This window comes from Melanerpes formicivorus, unplaced genomic scaffold (genome assembly GCF_026170545.1).
Source record: "Melanerpes formicivorus ecotype bairdi unplaced genomic scaffold, bMelFor1.0.p_v2 SCAF_7, whole genome shotgun sequence".
In the NCBI taxonomy this organism is placed as follows: Eukaryota; Metazoa; Chordata; class Aves; order Piciformes; family Picidae; genus Melanerpes; species Melanerpes formicivorus.
The window spans coordinates 9,943,220-9,962,427 of NW_027142359.1; the positions used below are offsets into that span (position 1 = coordinate 9,943,220).

Below are 19,208 nucleotides of genomic sequence, written 5' to 3' on the forward strand. Positions count from 1 at the left end.
CCGCTGCTGCTGGTTTAAAGCCGAGCTAACCCTACCCGAGCTCATCCAACTGGACAGGAGCCCCACCCAAACCGACCCAGCTTGAGGCAACAGCCCGGCGCGGCGCCAAGAATCCCCCTGTAGGGTGGGGGCAACCACGTGACCGTCCGGCGGCGGAGGAAGACCCGGCCTGGTCCACCCCTGCCTCCCGCGCTCCTCGCCCCGCCCGCTTGGGGAGGTGGTAGCAGTCTCCGCATGCGCAGCCGTGCTTTGCCCATCCAGTGCGGCAGCCGCGGGTGGAAAACCGCAGCGGCAGCTGCCGAAGGGAGTTGGAAGGACGTCGCCTTGCTGGGGGGCGGCTGAAACAGCTTCTGGGTGCGGGGCAGCGCGGGGTACCTGGCACTGCTCCCGGGTTGTTGCGGGCTGCCGCTGAGGCGTGGCGGCGTGGCGGGCTGTGCAGCGTTTTGGGGCTGGTCCCCGGCATTTTGACATTTCGGCGCCGGGAAGGGCCGCGTCCCGGCCCGCTGCGGCTGCGAAGGCCTTGCCGGCGGCTCCCGCCCCGGTCTCGGTCGAGGGGCTGGCGGCCGCGGCGGCCTGGGGTGCCCAGCCCCGGCTGGAGGGTATCCTCAGGGAAGGGTGTATCGGGGTCGCCGGGGGCCGTTTTCCGGAGGGTGGGAGGTGGAATTGTGAGTGAATTGAGACAAAGAGCGAGGAAGAGGAGGAAGAAGAGGACACTCGGGCTCTGCCACATTCCTGTGCAGAGGAAGGCGGGAGGCGGCGTTAGCCCTTTACGGACAGCTGGGTTCAGCGCTGCCCTCAGCTGCTGTCGCCGTATTTACAGACGTCTCTTCTAGTCGCGGGAGGAGAAGGAGGAGGAAGAACCATGTAAGTTCTGAATTGCCAAGGGTCCTGTGAGAAGATGGGGGATGCCGCAGACACCAAGGAGATGAGGAAGACTTTCATTGTTCCTGCCATCAAACCCTTTGACCATTATGATTTCTCCCGAGCGAAAATCGCCTGTAATCTCGCCTGGCTGGTGGCCAAAGCCTTTGGGACAGGTAGGTGGCGTCGTCTTCTTCCCTTTCTTTGATGCTGGTTCCTGCTTGGTTGCTTCGCTCCTGAGGACGTGCGAGCCCTTCCCTGAGGAGCTGGGAAAGAGGTGGGTAGGAGGTGCATAGGAAATGGGTTTGATCAGTTCCCTCATCTTTGGGTTCTCTTGCACGTTGTGGGGTCTTTCGGCTTTACCTGTGGTTTTTTAGACTAGTCCCACAGTTTCCACTAGGAAATCATTTTTGTGTTTTGAAGCTAATACGATTTTGTGTGCGGAATCGAATGGCGTTTTATTTGTCATCCGAGGCACACTTCTAAGATGTGAATAAATACTGGCCATTCACGTTTGTTATCTAGAAAATGTTCCTAATGTTTTAAGAGCTGAACTGGGGGCTAGCAATGGAAATTGATGTGCACTGTTAGTTCTGACATCTGTGGCAGTAGTCTGTAGCCATTTGAGTGGTTGAGCAGTAAGAACGGTTCAGGAAAAAAAGTGTGTTTAATGTTTTGGCCTGCGCAATGCAGAAGGCTCTCCTTGTCTGTAAGCGTAAATGCAGTTGATTGTAATGCCTCCGAAAGGCATCACTGCTCTTGTCTTTGAAAACCTGGGCCTTGAGGAACACCAGGCCTGAAATATTGTTGGGCCTCGAGGAATACCAGGCTTATAGAGGTCTTCGGAGGGAAGTGCTTTGAAAATTTAGCCTGCTAGGATGGTGGTCTTGTTATTATGTTTTGGGTTTTTTTAGATAGCTGTGGTATACTGATCATGTAATTTCCTGTGGATTTAAAGTAAGGTGTTTCTTTGAAAGGTGAGTTAGATATTAAGAGTCAATATTTTTAACCCTATACTTTGTAGAATAACCAGAAAAGGTTCCTCATTCTGAAATTTTGCACCTTATGAATTTGGGGCCAGAACATTGTTATATATTCCTTTATAATGCCTTTGGGAATTATTTGATGAGGTCCTTCCAAAAAAACTACTTTTGAAGTGGCTGTACCTAGTGAAATTTCAGTGAGGATAGCAGCTACTGAAATACAAGTGCATGTTAATCACTTTAGGGAAAAGAACAATCAAAATACTGTTCCCGTATAAAGGTTTGTCAATAAATTCTGCTTAATTTACTTTGTCAAATCTGACAAAAGTATATGATGTTTTTATATATGGCTTTATTAGCTGTACAGACATGTGAGGTAAAATAATAATAGTGAACACTTTTGCAAGTACTTGATTCAATACTTGGAGCTAGTTTGGTTCTTCTGGGCTCTACTCAAAGGTTCCTGGGTATAACATTCTTGTGCAATTATATAATCCAGCATTCTAACCTGAAAGCCTTTTTCTGCTGGAATGGAAATTCTTAGCCGGTGATTGAAATGTCTTGGGGTTTATTGGTTGATTTTTTTATTGGGTATGTAAAGCAACTTGCAGAGTACTTTGCTGATACCTTCTATAGAAAACATCCAAAACAAGTTCCTTTACTGTGGTTGTTCTGAGATGCACAAATGAAACATGATTAGGGGAGTTAATAGCTCCATCTGCCTTCTAAATACTGCCATAATGTGATGGGAGGAAGAGAGGTAAACATGCACATTTGTGCTTCATATCTCTCAGTTCTTCCACTAGGTTAGTGTTGCTTAGTAGCCTCAAAGAAGAGTTTGTGACTGAAGTAGGGAAAAGCAGTACACAGGACTTGAATGCCTGCAATACAAACACTTCCTTTATACTTGGAGCAAACCAGAAAAAGCCCTGTCCTTCACCTTTTCCAAGAAGGAAGGAAGTTAGGGTTTGTTCGATTATTTTAGTGCTTTGCTGTAGATTACAACCTCAGTCATGCCTTCTACCTATTGCTATGTATGTTTGTACAGAGGAAATACAAAGGATAGTCGGTGCATTTATGTGTGATACATTTTCTTTTTATCCCTGAAATACTGGAAGCAGACAGGGGAAGTGAAAGATTCTTTCCCCCCCTCTGAAATAAACTAATGCCACTCTTTGTGATCAATGAGAAGGATAAGTTGTTGCAGTCATGTATCCATTGAAGAAATCCAAATATATATATAAATTGAATGGGCACACCTTTCAGTGGACATAATTCACATTCTTAGAAGCTTGTTTTAATGCAATCAAAATTCTGGGTACAGCTTGGCTAGGTGGTACAAAGACAATTCTCTCTTGAAAAAAGACCTTGAAATATGTGCTGTTCATTAATATTTAGTAGTGATTCTTTAGTATTTGATGATTGATATCTGCATCCTAAAACAGAGAGACCAATTTTACATTACTATTGGCTTCAGTGACATGGCAAGAGTAGAGTCTGACCCACAGACTCTATGCAGACAAGGCAAAGTGATCCTAATAGTAAGGTGTCCTGTAAGAGGACTGTAAGAGTGCAGTGATAGTCATGTTAAAGGTATCTTGTATGAAGAATTTTTAAAGAAATACTATTTGAAGACAGCGTTCCTATTGAAATGTTAAGGGAGCACAGGATTTTGTGGCTTGATGTTTTGCTGCAAGAAAATGTATCAGTGTTAGGACAGGTCAGGTTAGATGTTTTGTAATAACCAAATGATGTTAAGTGATGAGATGTACACTAACTGGAAAGGGAAGAAATTAACAAGCCTGAAGTGTGAAAGCAGGGATATTTTCATCTTAGAAATTGCATCTGCAAACACTAAATTTCAGCATTCAGCATGCTGGGAGCTAACTATTTCAGGTGTAGAAAAACTGCTTTCCAGAGAAGTGGTTGAAGTGTATTAATATTTTATGCTTTGATGTAAAAGTATGGTGGGACCTACTTTGTAGGAGTAATTTTAAACAGGTCTTGTTACTCTGTAAAAAAAGACTGTGTTACTCCATGTCCTTCTTATTTCTGAAACTACGGAGGAGGATTTCATTGTTTTGGAAATGGAAGGTTTTAATTTGTACTTTTCTCTAGTCACAGAAAATGTGGCTGGAAAATTTGTTATCCATCCTAAGAACAGGTTGAGCTAAATATACGTCATTCCTGGCAGATGTTTAAGATGTTTGTCTCTCTTGAAAATGTGTAATTATAGAGATCCCATGATATGACTGCTAGTCAGTTTGAATCCTTATTTATCTCTAGATGTTAGAGCAGCATCATAATCTTGATGTCTTTTGCTAGTCTGCAAACCTATTACTTACGCTATTCCTGGTGAATGTGAGAATGGTGAGCACCTTACTACTTTATAACACTTCCCATATAATAAAAAGTGTCATCTCTTTGTTATGGTGTTTAGACAGTAGAGTCTTATCTTTTCAACTGCATTGTTTTAAGTAAAATTTTTCTTTTTGACTCTGTTTTGGTTTGGGGGTGGTGTATTGTTTGTGGTTTTTTTTCCCCTTATTTTCATTCTGTGGTCTGTTTTGCATGAATTTTGTACTTAAATCTAGATCTAATGTTCCAGCTAAACTCTTAACCAGTAGAGGGTAGATTTGAAAAATCATTCATCTTTCCAGCCTATAATATTCTACTTTCTTGAGTGGACTATGATGTTTGTCATTTTTGCATCAGCCTAGAATTGTTGACTCATTCACTCTGTGATTCACTGTAGCTCTGTGTCTTTCTCTGCAGAAGTGCTGCCTACTCAGTTGTTCCCATCTTGTAATTGTACAGTTGTAGGTTCCTGCTTTGCAGCTATACTTACATAACAGCATCCTATTTTCAAACCACTTATTCCACTTATTAAAATCATCCTGAATTACAATTTTGTCCTCCTAATTGCTTTTCTATCCTTTTATAGCTTGGAATTGCTTCTCTAGAACCTCAGCTAGTACGAATGAAGATACTAATTCTTGCTTCTTGAGGTACAAGTTCTTCCCATCTGATAGGGGACCTCTGAATACTCTTGGAAATCTCTTTTTCAGATTAGTTAAGACTTACCTCTGACATGTATGTTGTTCAGGAAGTTATGGGAACGATTTTAAAATCAGATTGAATCTGTTCTGTCCATACAAGATACTAATCCTGCTACAGTGATAAATGTCACTGGTTTAGTATAAGGGTTGTTTTCTGTTTTGCTTGTTGGGTTGTTGTTTTGTTTTGTTTATGTGGTTTTTTTTTTTAAAGGAATGAACTGAAAACTAAACAAAAGCTATGCAAGTCTATGTGCTTGTCCTAAACATTGTTGCAAGTGTTTTCTGCAGTCAAAATCAAGTAGTCCATCCGCCTTTTAACATTATATTTATCCTTATAGGTGTCTGAAGCAATAGGTAACAAATTGCATCATCTGCCCAAGAAACTTAAAGAACAGCTTTCTTCTGATAGTTGTTCTTTTCAGAATTCATGTGCAGCTACTTGGTACTGTTTGCAGATGTTGCCAGCAGAGCCATAAAGGAAGGAAATGAACAGTGTGCATCTGACAAACAATTTCAACTAAATACTCTTATCTGTTATGTTACGTGTTGCATGATAGAACTTTTTTTTGCCTAGTGGACATAATTTCTTTTATGAGCAAAAATTTGCACAAGAGTTTGGGAGTATAAAAGACAATGTTAGAGGTTCTTGTGAGGAATTTTTTTAATATAGGTTCTTTTGAATCACTTCTCTAAAATATTTGCTGGCAAATCAATACTTTGGTCAATCCTACTACAATCAATTAATTGGACTAACCATCTACTGAGATGGTCTGCTCAGAAGTTGATGATGTCACTCCTTTGTGTAGAACACATTTAAAACATAGTTTGACTGTAGGTTACTTTTTAAGCGTAAATAAACTTGTCTGACCTTCTGGATATTGGCAGAGTGAACTGAGATTGTAGACTGTGCATGTGCAGAAGTATAGGAAGGTCACTTAGTAAGTTAACAGTTGTCAGGATTCTTACTACACGATAGATCTGGGGTAGTTTATAATCTGTTCTTTCAATGACTTCATATCACTTCTGAGCCTATTGGTCCTTACAACTGAAGTGCCTGTCAGTAGAAGGTTATTGTCAGAAAGTGACACTAGCCAAGCACTCACATCTGTTGAGTGATAAGATGAAATAGATTTCTTTTACCTGTAAATGGATGTTTTTCATATTTTTTGACCAGCACTGCAGTTACTACTATGGATATTTCTTAACTTCTTGTATCTCCCTCCATGATTTAGCATAATCTGTTGGGTTACTTTAGTGATTCCCTGTTTAAAGGTTGCTCTTATTTAATCTCCAAGAGTATTTATATGCTGTGAATCAGGAACTTAGTGCCTTTCTGATAGGAGATGTTCTGTCATTTTACTTCTGCAGCTAGCTGGTAGATTTTAATGAGCACAAATGGATACAATTACACTTCTGAAAATAACAACTTTTGGTAAACCCAAGGCTCTGAATGCTGCTCATGCTGGAAAGTGGGGCTGGGGATGAAAAATTTGGGGGGCGGCGGGGGGGAAGAGTGTTCAGCATAGGAACTTCGGTTGATTGTTTTTTTTTTTCCATGCCCCCTTGAACAATACATTATTGCTGGATCAGGTAGTAGTAATAAACCTTGCTATGGAGGTGAAGTGTAATGTTGCCTTATGTAAGAGTTGTATAGTCCTAGCTGTTTAGCTGTTCTGTATGTGATGTGGTGTTTTTCCCCCCATGAGAAGCAGTATTAAGCTCAGATAACCTGCAAGTCTGACACCAAAGGAGATGTCAGCTCATGTCTATAGAGGTATGGCTGGCAAAAAATTTTCTATGAATTATTGTGAGACTTTATTAAGTCAATAATTAAGTGTTCATCTCTAAACCTCTGAATGTGGTGGGGTTTTTTTTTGGTGTAAGCTGTTTAAACTATATCTGGTGGATAATAGCCGTAAGGGTGTTAGTTGATTGAGATGGGATGATAACTATAAACCATTATCTCTATATTTTTGTATCTTGCCTTTCTTAAAACTCGTTCTGAAGGCATCTTATACTAATAAGAATGGGCTCTTTCATTGCCAGTATTAATTCTAAAGTATTCTTTTGTTTATCAGAACCTGGATCAATATGCAGGTGTTAGTAAAGTAGGTGTTAAACTTCCTCATTTTAATAAGAAATGCATCCACCAGACAAATTCTGTATGCTTTGTGAATAGTGTTTCCTGTTGTGCTACTGAAGACTCGGGACAGAAGATTAGTGTGATCTAGTAGAGCATTTCGTATGTGATTCTCAGTGTTCAAAAGTCTGAACAGGCTGTGAAGTTAATGGTTGTGTGCTTTTTTTCTTGAATGTTTTGTGGGGGGTTATTTTTTGGCATTTTTGGTGTGGTTTTGGATTTGTTTTAAATAAGGAATTGCTTACAAGTGCAGAACTGGTGTCAAAGCAGTGGATAGGGGTATGTTTTTGTGTCATCTAGAAGCAGGAAGGTGAGATCTGCTTATTTGTGTTACTTCTGTGATGGTGATTCCAAGAATCTAAAGCTCAGTATAGTTAGATGGACAAAATTAGGAACAGTGATATTGAAATTTAGTCTACTATAAATTAGTAGAGATTAAACTTAAATCCTTTCCTCTTGGCAGAAGAGCACCTATTGCCTGCTAGCCAAGAGCAATGTCAGTGTCACTGATTTATTTTTTTTAAGTAAAAAATATTTTTTTTTTTAATACTGTCTCCATTGTCGATTTCTTGATTCAAGGTCTTGTTGGTGACTTTTCCTTTTTTTCAGTAGTGTCAGTTTGATCGATTAAAACAAGATTGCTCATCAGAGTCCTTGAAGGTGTCTTCAAAATAAAAGAGCAAGTTTAAAATGTATTCCATTTCTACTGGGGCAGCTTAAAAAAAAAAAATTCCAAATCATCAGAAGTAAAATAAGAATCACACTTCTCTGACCTGTTCTTAGAGTCCTAACTTTCACACGACATCTACTCTCATGTGCCTAAATGGTGAATGTGGTACCAGAATCCTTGCCAGGAAGTGGGAGTCTGAATGAAGTAACTATAATTGAATTAATGCTGTAACCTTATGGCGAAAACATACCTTTGCTGTCCTGCAGAATAAAGTAATTGAGTCCATTAAGATTTGGCATAAGTTCATGTACTGGCTTGCATTCCAAAATAGTTAAAATTTATTAGGCAGTGTATTCATGAAATAATTCTGTATTAAATATCAAAGGTTTGTACGCATTTTCTAACTGCCTTTGTTGATTGATGTCGATTAACCTGTAGAGATAAAAGTTCTTGAGGCTGAGACTTAATGTGGCCTTCTGACTTCCAGAAATGACATATCCTTTAACTAGGAAGTCCCTAGTGTTTAGGTTATCCTCAGGAAAATGAAACAAAACACCACAACTGTCTTGACAGAGACTTCTAAGTTTTCTTCATGCAAAAATTCAGAAATCTGGAACCATGCACTCAGGTAAACTTGGAACATCTCAGTAGTTGTGTAACTCAAAGGATTGTATTCATCTATGTGGAGGTCAGGAAACATTGCCAGAAAACCCCACCAAACCAAGTTTGCTTTTAAGGGTGTAGAGTTTTCACATTAAAACAAGTAAGTTTGTTTGGTTTTTTTTGCCAAAAGGAGGAATTCCTGCTGTCTCCAAGATCTAATTCATGCTTACCAGAGCAGAGAGTTTGTCTATAAAATAGCATCTGAAGGTAAATTCAGGGACAGTAGCCATGAATTATTTTTAGATGATTCCTTCCTTTAGAAGTGATCTGTTTTAAAAGGAAAGTTACAATTTTATCTCAAGGTGGGGAGAAAGAATCCCTTTTTTTGCTTTAAAGCTTGGAATATGTACTTCTTCGTTTGCTCTTCTCTGAAGAGAGCATCTGCAGGACTTGAGTCCATCATAATATATGGAAGGAGTACCTGAAGATATGTTGAATAGTGTTTTAAAGTTAGCCTGATTCTTAAACTTATGTTCTTGTTTTGGGCTGATGTGGTCTTTCCTTTTTGTTCTTGTGTTGAACTTCTAAATTTGTTTCATTTATTAAACTGTAAAGAGATTATTTACAAAATTCAAAATGTCAGAAATGTGGAACTGTTTGGGGTGTTTTTGTTGTTGATGTTTGGTTGGGTTTTTTAACTCAATACAAGATGTAAAAATTGAAATCTGTGGTCCTGTCGACAATTTTAGGAAAAAAGAGGAGGAAAGCTGTCTCTAGAGATCATGCAGTTTAGCCACTTACTCCAGGAAGAGCTGACTTTAAACTTGGAAGAGGTTTCTTGGGGCCTTGTCCATTCCAGTTATGAAAGTCCCTGCAGATGGTGGTTTCACTGCTGGGTTCTCAAGCAAGCTGTGCATGTGCTCTGCTGCTCTTGCTGTAGAAAATGTTTTTTACTTGCTTCCCATTGAAATTTCCTTTGTGATAGCTCATGGCCACTGCCTTTTGTCAGTCTAGCTCAGTGTTTCTGAAACTGGCCTGTTGTGCGGTGGAAGAGCGCAGTTAGATTCTCCCACCCCCCAGTTCCTTTTCTCACCTGTTTCATGTGCTCAACTCCCTGAATTCAGTGTCCACAATATATGTCTCTAACATAATTGCTGTATTCTGCCACAAATTTCAAGGTCAAATGGTACTTCATGGCAGCGTGTCTGACAAGGTATTTATTTTAAAACTGTTCATTCAGAATTTAGTTGTGAAGGACTCTTGTTCACTGGAAAACAGAAAAATGTTTTAAAGCGCCTATTGGGGATTAGTGTTAAGATCCTTCTATGCCTAGCAGAGCCATTCAGCAGTCTCCAATCCTGCCAGGATTGTTATGAAAGGCTTTTGACCCTGTTAGTTGTTCTGGTAATCTGCTGAGAACTGGATGTAGCCTTGAAATGCCCTTCCACAGAGGCAATGCGTGCTGATCCTGGGAGGGCTGGTATTTTGAGATCAGTAAGAAGAGGAGTTCCCTCTGTCTAGCTGCTGTGCTTTTGTCTTGTGGTTGGATTTTTTTTTGTCTTTTGGGTTGTTGGTTTAATTCTATTTAATCCATAACAAAACCAGCACAGTTTCAATTTTCTGTCAACATCAGTTCTATCTATTCTGATACCAAACAGTTGTATACATGTTATAAACAGGGGAGAGGTACATGTATTTGTCTGTGTGAAGGGAACTTATAGAATTTTTTGAAGCTTCTGATCTTGTTGCTGCAGGGATTTATTATTTGTATGCTTTCACATGCTTTGTATAAATGCAGAATGTGTCTGTAGTCGCAATTTTTTTCTCTGGTGAATTTCTGGTTGAATGTCTATGAATGCTACTAAGTATCTATTCCATATTTATACAAAATATAATATATGGCTTACATGTAATTTTTGCCTTTTGCTGTATTTTTCAGAAGCAAAAATAACCATTATAAATAGTTCTGTTTGCCTTTGTTGGTTATCACCTTGTTTCTTTTTCCATATTAAACTTCAGTAGTGGATATCATTCTCTCATTTTAAGTGCACTTATTACATCTTGTCACTTGAAGGTCTGTTTTAGTGATGCAGTAGATCACATTCAGATTTTGAATCTTTCATTGTCTTCAGTGACTCTAAACCAGAGACTATGTGACTGTGTGCAGCTAGATCCTTCAAGAGGATTCTTTTTCATAAGGGAATGAGGCTTTTTAGGCCATCTGAGAAAGTACAAATGGCTTTAGCTCTTGCTGCCTGTTGCCCCTCGCCCCATCTAACTTCCCATGCAATTCAAAAAGAGTATGTTTTCTTCAAAAAAGGCAAAATCTGCTGACTGTGAATTGCGTGGCACTTTTTTCCCTAATGCTCTCTCGATTGAGGAAATAGTACTAAGATGCTTTGAAAGCTGGCATTGGGAATTATAGATGGTAAAGTCATGATGAGGATTGAGCTCTTGAACCAAGGTGGAGATAGATCATGGGGGACTTCAGAAATAATGAGTTTAATACATAGACAGCAGGGAGAAGAAAGAGGGACAGGTAGTATTGGGATGGATGGAAATAATGCCTAGGGAAGCAGGTACCTAGTAGCTTATAGAGTTCCTTAATTAGTGTTTGGGGGTGGCGGAGTGGGGTGTGTTGTAGTATTGAGTGACTTCAGGTCTTAGACAATTAGTGAGACTGGGAGGTGGCAAGATAAGACTACAGTACCACCACTTGACATTTGTAGATTTTTGTTAGCAGTTTTATTTTACTTGTGCAACAGTGATGTTAGGCATTAGGCTTGTATTTTAAAGGGCAGAGTAGTTTTACTGACAGTATATTTTGATCTGCAAAGCAGAGCTGCAAGATTTTTAGCCAAACTGAGGCTGAAGTAATAGACCTCTGAGATCATCAGGTTTAAGCATATTATAAGCTGTACCTCTCTTGATATCCTGAATGGCAAATAAGAAGGTACATCTTAGCCTTTTTCCCATCCTTATGATATTTAAGAAAGTATGTGTTAATATTTTTTTCCTTTTTGCACTCCGTAATGCATATTTTTTCCTTTCACAGCTAGAAGGCTGTTAGCCCTTTCTGCAAAGCCCATAATGGAAGTACATAAACTGCAAGAGAATATGTATGAGGAAGAAGATAATCTGTCATTATCTTGTGGTGGCATGTTCTGGTTTTTCTCTCTGCAACTCCACCCTTATTGGGCTGTTTACTCCACCTTCTGCTTCAAACTTTGTTTAGCCATTTATCCATATGAAAGCAAAGGCAATAGGAACCTGGAGTTGCATTCATTTTTTCTATACACTTGTTTTCCATGTAGTAATTAAAAAGCTTTTCCATCTGGGCTCAGGAAAAGAATTGCATGTTCTTTATCCCATAAATGCTGTTGGCTTAGCTAATTTTACAACTACTGAGAGTGAAATCCTTGTATAGGGAAAATGGAGCATATTGCAGTGCTTATGTCTAGAAGTGTGAAATCATGTGAAGTTATTTTCCACTCCACTGGTGATTTCATTTCATCTAGTACCATATTTAATTAATTGATAACTATTACTTTTATGGTAGACAATTATAAATATAGCCTGCCTGTATTATGTTGTGCAAAGTATTTGGAATGACAGATACTTTGTCTTGGAACGCTAATTTGAGGAGTTAAAAATCTCAGCATAAATCTGAGAAAAACTTGTCGATTTGTGTAGGTGCTAAGCCAGCTCACTGAAAAAAGATGCCATTTTAAGCTAAGTCCTTAATACAGATAGGCAAATAAGAATGTAATATTTACGCATTTCCTTCTGCTTTTTTCTGTGGTTTTTTTTTTTTAATCCAGTCAAACATCCATACATTTGTGCTTAACTGCTGGCTTGTAACCAATCTGTGATGCATCACCTTTAAAATAGATAGTATAGTAATTAAATTTCTCTTGCATGTATGAGACCTAGGAGGTTATTGAGCAGAAGCTTCCCTTTTATGTCTCAGATTTTGAGCTAAAATACGATGTTCCATTTCTACTTTGGTGTTGTGATGGAGGCAGGGTTTTGTTTAAGTAGGTGTCATTCTGCCTTTGTGTCTGAAAATTCTTGGGGCACGTGTTTAGAGAAGCCAAGGAATGTTTGAAGTAATAATGCTGTAAACTGCAACTTGGCTTTCTGGTGTGGCCTTTGCACTGTGGTATTCTTTCTGAATTAAGTTTCTATTTATAGTTCCAACATTACCATTGTATGAGTTTTCCCCAGTGTCTTCTATCATGACTGGTGAAGAATCTGGCCGTGACTATGCTTCCTTTAATATGATTGTGCACATTAAAAAAAAACAACAAACAACTAATGATACATCCATCTTTTTTCATATGTCTAATGCTTTTTTTTTCCCCCTTGTCTTTGTAGAAAATGTTCCAGAAGAACTAAGAGAACCATTTTACACAGATCAGTATGACCAGGAGCACATTAAACCACCTGTTGTTAACTTGCTGCTGTCTGCAGAACTCTACTGTCGTGCTGGGAGCCTTATTCTCAAGAGTGATGCTGCAAAACCACTTCTAGGTCATGATGCTGTTATACAAGCCCTGGCACAAAAAGGCCTTTATGTCACTGACCAAGAAAAGTTGGTGACCGAACGAGATCTTCACAAAAAACCAATTCAGATGGTGAGTGTTTACAGTTTGTACATCATGTTTCTCCTGGTTTTTTTGGGTACTCCCAATAACCACATATCTGTCTTTAAATATGCATCATCATGTTGAAGCATTTTTCTCAAGAGTTAAATGTGATTCATTACTGGGAGGCTTATGATTATTTTGGTTTGTTTTTTCCATCTCCTCATAGCTGTGAGGTGAATTTCCTCTGCACTAATGCTTGAAAACACCAATCATTCTACTGACTTCAGGTGTTATGTATTTAAATGCAGCAGTGACAATATGATCACTTGGATTTCAGTTTTACAGCACTGACTGTTCCTGTTGGAATTCAACCTAATACCATTCTATAGTCACCAGTTACATACTAAGTCAGTGTAAAACATGCAACAAGGGTATATTCTTTCATGGAGACTTAATAATATGTCTTTGCTTTATCCAACTGCCAATTAAAACATTAGTTCAACAGATGAATGTTTCTATTGCTAAGCTCCCAAGTCATGAATGTTCTTCCTTGTTTGGAGCTGAGTAAAAAAAAAAAAATAAATAAATCTGCCAACAGAATAGCTGTGTATGGTTATTTTGTAAAATGACAGCATGATAGAGTAAGATGCAGCTATATTTAAAGTGAGGTGTTTAGAATTATTTTCACCTTTTTATTGTTTAGTGTAGAAAGCAAGTAAACATTGAGTATGAGATTACAAAGGTTGAGCTGACCACTTCTGTTCTAATACAGAAGTTAGGCTTGCTCATTTGAAACTATGATCGAATTTTATAGAGTTGTCAATGGAACGACTGTTACTACTCTAAGTGTTTGTGACACAATTTGGGTTTTTTTCAGATTAGAATACATTAGATACAGGGAATAAAATGTCTGAGAAAAGACTTCTGTAAATTTTCTATCATCCATGAGCAGAATATCTAGACTGGGTAGTCTAGTTTTCCCAGGGTTTTTTTTGTTTTGCATCTGCCCTCTGAAGCTGACTGTTCTAAGTCATTTGATGCTTTATGATCAGTGACCTGTAGCTGCTACTACAACGGAGATGTATGAAAATTAATACAGCTGTATGTTTGTCATCAGCTTACTGCAACTTGTGTTTACTAATGTGCAAGAAGACTAACAAATATTTGGCAGAATGACTAGAGAGTTTCTCTTCTTTGGTCAGTTGGCATCAAGTGATAAGTTGCAGAGGCTTTACAGGTACAACATCAAAGCTACTGATCAGTAATTAATGACTTACTCCATACAGCATTGCCAAGAAGTATTAAGCCTCTAAGTCTGCACAAGTGATGTTTGGAAGTGGCCGTAGTCAGTTACTGTTGTATAAAGACTAAATTTCTTACATTCACTTTTGCTTTTATTTTTTATTTGAAAATCCCCTCTAGCTTGTAGAATATTTAAGATCTGAAGGTACAATTTTTTCAACATTAGTAATACAACTAGACAAGACGTTTTTTCCTCATGATTAAGCTGTGATCAGTAAATGTAGGTAACCTGAAACTTTGCCCATCTCTTTTTGATCTTAATATCCTTTTCAAAAAGGAGAGCTCAGCAAAGATTAAGTAGCATTTTAGTAAAAGCTGCTATGGATAGCAAATATGATGTACTGAATTAATATAAAATTTGGAGAACACTCTCAACAGTCGCAGCTGATTTTAGGTGATTAAGTGTTTGATATTCATAGAAGCCAGAGCATTTAAGGGGTTAGGAAAAAAAACTTTCTGACTTTTCATATTCTTACAGAATTACAGGAATTCCATTCTTGTCTCCAAAGGAAGATAAGATCACTGACTTGCATATCTGAGCCTATGGTTTTTCCCATTTGATCCCTTTCTAGAGTTGTCAGTTGAGAAAATGTCAGTATTTTTTAGTTTGGTTTGCTGATCTTTAACTTGGTATTTCATGTTGCTTAAAATGCTTTGCAGTAACAACTTGGTATTTCCCTGGTACTTGAGTGGGTGTCTCTTTCCTATGTTATTTAGGTATAGTCCAGCACATAATTACTCAAGCATCAGTGTCATAACAGCTGACATTCCCAAATTGCTATTCTGTCTGGGTTGCTTGTCCCCACTCCATTATCGGCATACAGATCAATGTACCAGCGCTACTGAGTAAGTTCACAAGTGGCTGGGCTGTGACAGTGTAGAGGGAATACTAGAGTGGAAACACAGCTGGCTTAGGCAGAAGGGCAGCATTGTCTAAACCCACTGTTACCAAAGAAATGGCTATGAAACTGTAGTCTTAATACTAATGCTTTGAAGCCAAGAATTTTAATTTGTCATGCCATGCTTGTGTCTGTATGCAGGATCCTAGAAGCATTGCTACATTTTAATTGGGAAATCTTAAACCTTTTTCTTTCTTAGACAATTAGTAAAGTTGGCAGAGAACTGCAAATCTGTCTCTGGCAGTATTGACAGAATCTTAAAACTATCCCCTTGATGTCTTCCAGAACCTTTCCCCAGTGTTCCATATGTCTCAGTTTCTACAAGCCTTACAAAGTAAGATGTGTGTCCTGTTTTAGAGCATGGAATGATTTTTTCTTTTTTAATTATGTAGGGAAAAAAAAGTTTGCATATGCAATTAACTCCTACATTCCTCTGGTAGACCAGATTGTGTTAAACTTCTGCCAGGCGTTATTTTGAGGACATGAATAGAAAACAGAATGGCAGTCTTTCCCTTTGCTAGCCTGTCTTTCCTGTGAATAAAAGCAAGATGCTAGTGTTAGAGGATATTTCTTATCTGCTCAGTTTTATTTGTGCTTCTGTATCTGAAAAGGGTGAGCTATAAAATGCAACTATGGGAAGAGGTTTGAGTACGGACTATTTTTTTTTACTTGTGTATTACAATGTGTGTTGCTGCAGTTAACAGACTTGACAATCCTTGTACTGTATGTTTGTAGTGATGCTATCTGTTGATATACTACTTGTGTGACTGCTTAGTAAAACAGCCTTGTCAAATACTGATCTTAACCATTTCTTGGATAGCAATAACTGAATCAAAATTGTTTATCCACCTAGTTGCAAATTACTTCATTCCTTCAAGATATCTTCTATGAGAAAGTCTGGCAATAATTCTCTTTGCAACGCTTTCTGAATCTGTCCTAAAACCGAGGTGTAATTTGATGTGGCCATACTAGCTTTTTACTAGTTATCAGGAGTACACATTCAAGGCAAATCTTCCTATTTCTCCCAGTTACTGCATTCCTGGTATGTGTTGTGGAGCTTGCTTTAGGGAGCACAAACTCAGGTTTCTTTCAGCAGCTGGACTGGAGGATGGGCTCTAAGATCACAGCTGCAATAGCCCACTTGCTGTGGGATACTCATTTCACAGCAGCAAAGTAGAGCAGGTTGAAGTGAATCCCCTGAGAAGGGAGTGCAGGTGATTCCTGGGAACTTTGCACCAGTATTGCTTTTTTGTTGTGTGGTGCTTACTGTCATATTCAGTGAAATGAATGTGAATAGGAAGGGGATGGATAGTGCTGGTTTTGTACCCACAGCCAGATCCTGGGTCTCTTTCTGGATAAGACAGCCGACAAGTGGTTAACTCATCCTGCAGTCCAGAGTTTTGGTCTCCCTGACTGCATTAATTTGAAATGACAGTCCCTCATCAACAGAGTCTTTCTCCTTGACGAAGGACTCCAGTAGCTTACCCAGTTAGCTTGCAGCTACATGCTGCAGCCGCTGCGTTGTCATGCTGTAGAATTCCTTTAACTCTGTAAAGCAGCAAAAAAGTGTACTAGACACTTTGTAGAGCAAAGAAATAAGATGTGACTTCTGCCCTAAAGAATTTTTTTCTGGTTTTAGGCATGATGTAACAAGTTTCCACAGCTGTGCTCCTCTGAATAACTTGTTAGATGAAGACACCTATAAAGAATTTGCAGTTACTGGACTTGAGCCTATGGATACCATAATCCAATAGCTAAACCACCAAATTATAATATTAACCAACTTGTGATACTTAAGCATCCTGTATAGTAGTATGTTTCACAGAAGATTGAAATAGTAAGGAAATTTAATGCTGAAAGAGAATTGAGTTTAGTCTATTGCATCTAATGTGCCCTGTAGAACCAGTCAGCTGTGGGTTTGGGTTGGGGTAATGTCATCTTTGGGTATTCCGTAATTTCACTCAATTTCTGTACTCAGTCTTTGCAGACATTCTGTGCAAGGTTCATGTTTGCTTGAAAACAGTGGTCAAGTGTTTGTGCTGGTCTTGTGTTGGATGTACTGTCACTCTTAGGGCAGCATTGTGCAAGCATCTGTTTGACACAGTAAGGTGAATGGATACCAAGCTCCCTCAAGCAAAATCTACCAGTTTGTGCTTGGTCATGCCAGCTCCTCTAACTCTTACCATTTAACTTAGAATTTAGTGTCCCATTGGCTTTGCATGCAGATTATGTTAACTCAGCCTGGGAATTTTGTTTTGCCTTCTGCTTGTTTTTAATTATGTTTGTCTTGTATGTAGAATTCTGTGTGTGAGAAGTAAACAGCAGCAGTGTTTTGGGATGTGTTCTGCAGTGTGTTTGTCTAGAATTTAGCAGGTTGTGTGAGTCATACTAGGGTTTGTATTATTTCTGTTGTTTTCTGGAGTTGTCTTACCTAGACCACCTTCTTTCTGAAATTGAACTCCATGACTGATTATCTGCTACTAATGCCACTCTTTTTCACTGTAATTGCTTAGCTTGGCTGCAGTCAAACTGTGACACTTCTGTGCTCTCTGAGCCAGTTGAGAGAAACTGCAGGTGACAGAGAATTACATGATTAAATTGTTCCATACTCACTTTTATTCATAAATATCTTAGCCTATGTACAGCTGAAACAAATAATGGTCCCTTTCTGCAGTTTTTCGTTTGAAAGATCTCATGAGAAAAACCCAGACATTTAAAATCATCGGTTTTGAAATATATTTATCAAGGGCTGTCTGCAAATAAAAGTAGGAATGACCTCCAAAAGGATGTTCTCTGCAACATCCTTTGAGTTTTCATGGAATGCTGTCTGCTGAACTTGTGCAGCAACTAATGCAGAAAGTAGCAGAGCTACTGACACTGAAGTTAGTCTGTAAAGACTACGAGGTAGGAATCTTTGCTGGTCCTTTCCAGCAACCCTTATGCTGAAAATACTGATCCCATCCACTTTTATGTTTGCAAGCTTATGTTCTAGTTTTAACTTGAAGTTTTTTGGTAACATTTTTAAGGTTTTTTTGTTTGTTTCCTTCCTTCATTCTTAATTTCAGTACAAAAATCTGCAGGATTTTGATACTTTTCAGGGTTCCAGTACTGTAGTTGGCATTTCAAATTTGTATTGCTAAGAATCCTTGCAGGGAAAATAACAAAATATGTTGGTTCTTCTTAATACCTCCTGTAGGATTCATTTCAGTTGTGAAGAGCTGTCGAATAGACTGTGCTGCTTGTATTGCAATGGAAGCACATCTTCAGAACTGCCATAAAATCCCAGGTCTATAGAGACTTGACCTTACACTTGCCTTTGCAAGATGAATATAGTATGTGATGTTCACATATAGCTCCACATGATCTCATGTTTATTTAAATGTAAAATTGTGTCAATTAGATGTAATTGTTTACTAAAATGAAGAGCAAATATTGCAACACATCTAATCAAGGTACATAGCACAATAAAAATAACCAAACTGCTGCTACTGGAATCATGACAGGAAATAAAGTGAATGTGTGCTTACGAGAAGGCAATACCTCCCAAAGTCAAGACTTAAGCCTTTCATGAGAAAATAAAGCAGAGTATCAGTATTGTCTGTTGTCTGTCTTGCTCACTTCCTTGCTAATTAGGAAATATGGAGTGCTCTGAGTGCTGGAAAAAATAGTAGGTATTCTTCTGCCTTGAGCAAACTAATGTTTTGAACCCAAGTGCATCTGATAGCATTCATAGTTAGTGTTCCATGTGCTGCTGTTATCCTGGGGAGGAGAAAAAGGGGGATAAATTTAATTAAAGCAAACTAACCAAAACCCCCAAGCAACAACAAAAACCCAATTGAGAAAAAAGACCTAAAACCACCACTCATAAGGTCCAACAAGGAAAAACAGTTAAAGGAGGTATAAATGATGAAAGAAACATGGTATGAATTAACGTCTGTGAAGAATGTCAGATACCACATGGAAAACACTTTCTGAACAGATCAGGAAGTATTTTGATTAACCTTCAAAGAAAGATCTTTGTTAAACAGTTTTAAGAACATTTTCTTCCTGTTTCAACAGTACTGTTAAGTGGTGTGGTTCAGTTTTTGGCTGTTGCTTTGGT

General features: G+C 38.7%; 1 protein-coding gene across 4 annotated transcripts in view; it reads left to right on the forward strand.

Moving 5' to 3' along the window:
• Positions 1–274: 274 nt before the first annotated feature.
• Positions 275–19,208, forward strand: part of CAMSAP2 (calmodulin regulated spectrin associated protein family member 2) — a 77,224-nt gene continuing 58,290 nt past the window's right edge. For all 4 annotated transcript variants that reach the window (XM_068140928.1, XM_068140929.1, XM_068140930.1 and 1 more), the window contains exons 1-2: positions 275–1,037; positions 12,694–12,953. In XM_068140928.1, coding sequence (XP_067997029.1) covers positions 899–1,037; positions 12,694–12,953 — 399 coding nt within the window. In that variant the 5' untranslated portion in view covers positions 275–898. The remainder of the gene's footprint in view (positions 1,038–12,693; positions 12,954–19,208) is intronic.